Genomic DNA, 6,424 nt, shown 5'->3' on the forward strand with positions numbered 1-6,424 from the left:
TTCCAAGGGCATCTGTAGTTCAGTGAGAGGTGGAGCTGGGACTGGAATCTCAGCAGCCTGAGTCCCAGAGATGGTCTTCCCTGGAACCAAGGAGCCCTGTATCTTTTTCAGGGAAGGCCTCCTGACCACAACCACTTCATCTGTCACAGCACAGAATAGGAAGTATGGGTCAGGCATCAGAAGATGTGAATTCTGGCTCTGCCTTTTCAGAGATGGCCCTGCCTAGTTCCTTGGAATAAACCATGGTGTCTTCCCCGGCCTCAGTTTCCTACACTGTATAAAAAGAGAACGCAATATCTTGGTAGGTTGGAGTGTGAGTATATGAGGTGGAGACCACTTTGCTAGGGTCACGGTAGACTCCTCACCTCCTTCCCCTTGTTTCCCTCCCACTAGGTAAAAGACAATTGCATTGAACTCTTAAGAAAATTTGACTCCAGTCCTGGCTCCCTGCACCTTGGTTTCTCCACCACACAGGAGTTTGATTTCTGAAGTCCTTGCCACCTCTGGGGTTCCAATATTCTGCTCCTTTTCTCCTCTTCCTCCTCCTCCTCCTCCTCCTCTTTCTCCTCCTGCTTCTCTGGCGGTAGGGAGATTGCATGTATGTGTGTGCACGTGTATACATATACATGTATGTGTGTGCATGTAGTGGCAGCAGGGAGGAGTAAGGAAGGAGTCCTGCAGGGGTTGGTGGTGGCAGTTGGGAGAAAAGGAGGCAAGACTATATGTGCCAGCAGGGCTCAGAGTTTTCTCACCAACTAATGGTGCTTGGGGCAGTTTAATCATTAAAGGAAAGTAATGAAGCCAGGAGCGCCTCAAAGTCCAGCCTGTTGTTGACCAACACTAACAGATGAGCAAGGAACTGGCAGCAATGGGGCCTGGAGCTTCAGGGGACGGGGTCAGGACTGAGACAGCTCCACGCGTAGCACAGGACTCCAGAGTTGGTCTGCACGCCTATGACATCAGCGTGGTGGTCATCTACTTTGTCTTCGTCATTGCCGTGGGAATCTGGGTAAGTGGGCCCTGAGGCTGGGGCTAGCAGGGGAGGTAGCAGTGGTCTCTCAGCTTGGGTGGGGCTGTGGAACTGGGGCAGGGCTAGGCAGAAAGAAGCAGATCATAGAACCGTGGGGCCGAGATGGAAGGGCCTTCAGGAATCAGGCTCCTGATTTTCTCATTTTTAGAAGGGCAGAGATGGGTGCGGCTGGTCTGAGGTCACACAGAGAGTCAGAGGCAGACCAGGCCCCCGACTCCTGACTCCTCTCTGAGCACTGCTGCCTTTGGCCCCAACCATCCCTGGTTGTCCTGAGCCTCACTCCTTCCTTCTTCCCACCCCAAGGCCCCCAACTCTGAGAACTCTTGACTCCTGGCCCTACCTCAGTCCTGCATTCGTTAGCAACTTGGTTAAGGTGATTTCTAAATGAGTAGGGGCGCATGTGCTCTCAGGGAAGTGTGCCAGGCTGATTCCCAGGGTACTCTATTCTCCATTGTTCCCAGGAGCCTCCGGCTATAGGCAGGGGCCAGGCTTTGGGGTCAGGGAAACCTGAGTTCAGGTCCTAGCTGCAACAATGAGAGCCTCAAGTCCCTGGGAACATATGAGGCCTATCAGCTTTCTCAGGTGAACAACAAGAGTGTTCCACACATCTGTGTGAAGAGACCACCAAACAGGCATTGTGTGAGCAACATGGCTATTGATTTCACTGGGGTGCAGGCAGGCTGAGTCCGAAAAAGGAGTCAGCAAATGGGGGTGGATTATCATTAGTTCTTACAGGTTTTGGGATAGGCGGTAGAGGTAGGAGCAACATTTTGCAGGCAGGGGGTGGATCTCACAAAGTACATTGTCAAGGGTGGGGAGAATTACAAAGAACCTTCTTAAGGGTGGGGGAGATTACAAAGTAGATTGATCAGTTAGGGTGGGGCAGAAACAAATTACAATGGTGGAATGTCATCAGTTAAGGCTATTTTCGCTTCTTTTGTGGATCTTCAGTTGCTTCAGGCCATCTGGTCACAAGGGATATGATGGCTTAGCTTGGGCTCAGAGGCCTGACAGAGAGTAAGCACTACACTGTGATCATTCAGCAACAGGAGACACTGCAGCACCTGGCACGGTGCCTGGTGCCTGATCAGCAGACAATAAATGACTGCTCTTATCACCATGGTGTTCTGCAGAAGTGTGAGCACCTTTAGACTCTGCTGTGATTCAATTTCCAGATGATCACTTCCTAGGCTGTGGCCAGGTCAGAAACCCTCTCTGGGCCTCAGTTTCCTCATCTGTAAAGGGGGGTGAACAGTCCCTGCCTTCTAGTGCTGGAATGAGGAAGAATTGGGCTAACAGATGATCGCTGGGTCCTGGAAGTGGCCAGTCAAGAAAAGCACCAACTCCTCTGTGACTCTGGACAAATTGCTTCCAATGTTGGGCCTCCATTTTCACATCTGTAAAATGGATCTGTTTTGCTCATATGGCCTCCAAGAGGATGAGAGCTGACAAGTGAAATATAAGCAAAAGCTTAACAAGCACAAGGCATCACACACATTTATCACTCCCTAGTGACTGATTATTTTCCCGTAGGGGAAAGTCAGAGAACTGTTGGCTTTTGCATTTGAATAGCTGCTTCAAGTTCATCCTTCCCTACCCACTGCCCTGCCCATACCCTGTGTCTCCAGAGAACATTCCAACAGGCTGCTAACTGACCACCTACTGGTGTAAGAAAGGAAGGTCCTGGATGGAGCTCAGTGGCGTGATCTGACTTCAACCCACGGAAACTCCAAAACAGAACCCATAACTCTGCTCAGGGCTCAAAGTCTCACAGTCAAATTGCAGCCCTCTCTGTCCTCCCGCCTCCAGTATGGGAGCCCTGTTAGGAGCAGGGAAGGGATCAGCTCAGAGAAAGGGTGAGCACTACACATCTAAGGAGGCGATACTAAATCATTCTCCGAAAGCGCACTTTGGGGAAGGAAGGATAAGGGGACAAGAGTGCACAATCAATGGCTTCACACACATGACATCTGTTACCGCCTTTGCTTTTCGCACTGGCTCTGGGAGATGAATGGTGAGGCTCACAGAGAAAGTGACCCTCCCAAGATGCATAGCTTAGAAACTGTGGAACCAGCCTCAGGCAGCTCTCTTCTGCCTCAGTTTTCTCCCTCTGTGTCCCCAACAGTGCCTGCACCAAGGGGCAGGAAATCTACAGAGAGGGGGCCGGGCAGAGGTTCAGAGAGGCTTGAGAAATCCTCATCTCATCTATTTCCTTTCCAGTCGTCCATCCGTGCAAACCGAGGGACTATTGGTGGCTATTTCCTGGCCGGGAGGTCCATGAGCTGGTGGCCAGTGAGTTGACCCTTCTTAACCACCCCCTAGTGTAGAGGCTCCCAACTCTCCTCCTCCCCACTGTCCAAGCCCTTGTCCCATCTTCTCACACCTGGACTAAGGCAAAGACCTCCCCGTTGTGTTTCCTGACTCTGGGTCCCTTCTCTCCTGCCCAAACCCACCCTGCAACCTGAGTGGCCTTGCTAGCACACACCTTGGACAAACATCCCCTGGCCCTTCCTAGGTGTGGCCCTACATCTGACACTTGACTTGCAGTGATGAATCTGGAATGTCCCTGTCCTAGAGAAGCTCAGAGCTGATGGGGGCAGATAGATTCGTAAATATCATGCGCACTGCTGAGCCAGAGGGAAGCAGGGGGCGCTCACCAGAGCTTGAAAGCCCCTGGCCACCAAACAGTGGAGTCAGCTAGAGTTAGGAAAGATTTTGGGGGAAGGGTGACACATAGGCTTAATACTGAAGAGCAGTTAAGTTAGGGGAATCGCAGAGGTAAAATCCCCAACAACCTCAGGGAATCAATCCCCAAAACTTTGTGAGCCACAATTTCTCCAATCAAGCCACCCCACATTTCTACTGGTTCTCAAAATTAACTTCGTCCTCCTGGAATGGGATGGAGGGAGGAAAGCCCTGCCTCAAAAATGACCAGCAGAGTCATCAGCCCCAGTGGTAGCTAAAGCAGTATACACACCGAGGCATGCAAAACTCACACACGGCATGTGTGCATGCACACTCCCACACTCACACACAGCACTTGCACACTCACACTCAGGCTCCCACACTCTCATACATAACACTGCCACACTCGCACTCACATACTCACACAAAACACTCCCACACTGACACTCACACTCTCACAATCACACTCCCACACTCTCACAAACACTCCCACACTCGCACTCCCACATTCACACTCCCACACTCACACACAACACTCCCACACTCACACTCCCACACTCTCACACATAACACTCACACATTCACACTCACATACTCACACACAGCACTCCCACACTCACACTCACACTCCCACACTGTCACACACAACACTCCCACACTCACACTCACACACAACACTCGCACACACACTCACACTCCCACACTCACATTCACACTCCCACACTCTCACAACACTCCCATACTCATACTCTCCCACACTCTCACACATAACACTCCCACACTCACACTCCCACACTCTCACAAACAAAACTCCCACACTCATACTCACACTCACACACAAAACTTCCACACTCACACTCACACACTCACACTCCTACAATCTCTCAAAACTCCCACATTCACACACACACAACACTCCTACACTCACACACTCCCACACTCTCACACAAAACACTCCCACACTCACACTCTGACACTCACACACTCTCACACACAATACTCCCACACACACGACTCCCACACTCACACTCACACTCCCACACTCACACACTCACACATGACTCCCACACACTCACACTCCCACACTCACACTTACACTCAGACTCACACACGACTCCCACATTCACATTCAAACACACACTCACACTCTTACACTCACACTCACACACAAGATTCCCACATTCACACTCCCACACTCACACTAACACACTCACACTCCCACACTCGCACACAGGACTACCCCACTCACACACGCTCACACTCACACACTCACAAACAAACTCACACACCCGCACTCTTACGACACTACTACACTCACACTCACACTCCTACACTCTCACACAAAGCACTCTTACACTCACACTGATACTCCCACACTCTCACACACAATACTCCCACACTCACACACAAGATGCCCACACTCACAGCCACACTTCCACACTCACACTCACTCCCACATTCATAGGATACCCACACTCACACACTCCCAAACTGACACACTCCCACACTCACACTTACACTCAGACTCACACATAAGACTTCCACACTCACAAACACACACTCTTACACTCACACTCAAACTCACACACACACAAGACCTCCACACACTCACACTCACACTCACACACAAGACTCCCACACTTACACACACACACTCACACACACACTTACAAACAGGACTCCCCCACTCACACTCACTCCCACACTCACATCCCACACTCACACCCCCACACTCACACACTCTGAGAAGACGCCCACACTCACACTCACGCACTCACACTCTTACACTCACACACAAGACTCCCACACTCACACACACTCACACTCATACATAGGACTCCCCCACTCACACTCACACTCCCACACTCACACTCACAAGACTCCCACACTCACTCCCACACTCACACACACAGGACTCCCCCACTCAACTCACACTCCCACACTCACCCTCACACTCACACTCCCACACTCACACTCAGACTCACACACGACTCCCTCACTCACACTCAAACACACACTCACACCCTTACACTCACAATCACACTCACACACAAGACCTTCACACATACACACTCCCACACTCACACATTCCCACACTCATACACACACTTACACTCAGACTCACACACAAGACTCCCACGCTCTCAAACACACACTCACACTCTTACACTCACACTCACAATCACACACAAGACTGCCACACTCACATTCACACTCCCACACTCACACTCACACACAAGACTCCCACACACTCCCACACTCACACTCACATACACAGGACTCCCCCAGTCACACTCACACTCACACTCACACACTCACACTTCCACTCTCACACTCACACACTTAGACTTACAAGACTACCACATTCACACTCAAACACAAACTCACACTCTTACACTCACACTCACATTCATATACACACAAGACTCCCACATTCACACTCACACTCCCACACTCACACTCACATACTCACACTCACACAGGACTCCCCCATTCACACACTCCCACTCCCACACTCACACTCACATAGAAGACTCCCACACTGACACTCACACTCCCACACTCACATTCCCACACTCATACTCACACACACAGGACTCCCCCACTCAACTCACACTCACACTCCCCCACTCACACTCACACTCACACACTCACACTCACACTCCCACACTCACACTCACACTTACACTCAGACTCACACACAAGCCT

The 6,424-nt window shown here is 50.9% G+C and overlaps 1 protein-coding gene across 3 annotated transcripts in view; it reads left to right on the forward strand.

The window, feature by feature from the left end:
- The first annotated feature begins 795 nt into the window (after positions 1-795).
- The window catches only part of SLC5A9 (solute carrier family 5 (sodium/sugar cotransporter), member 9), a 38,982-nt gene continuing 33,353 nt past the window's right edge, over positions 796-6,424 (forward strand). For all 3 annotated transcript variants that reach the window (XM_011926228.1, XM_011926230.1, XM_011926229.1), the window contains exons 1-2: positions 796-1,009; positions 3,251-3,322. In XM_011926228.1, the coding sequence (XP_011781618.1) occupies positions 848-1,009; positions 3,251-3,322 (234 nt within the window). In that variant the 5' untranslated portion in view covers positions 796-847. The remainder of the gene's footprint in view (positions 1,010-3,250; positions 3,323-6,424) is intronic.

Source organism: Colobus angolensis, unplaced genomic scaffold (assembly GCF_000951035.1).
Source record: "Colobus angolensis palliatus isolate OR3802 unplaced genomic scaffold, Cang.pa_1.0 Scaffold68, whole genome shotgun sequence".
NCBI lineage: Eukaryota > Metazoa > Chordata > Mammalia > Primates > Cercopithecidae > Colobus > Colobus angolensis.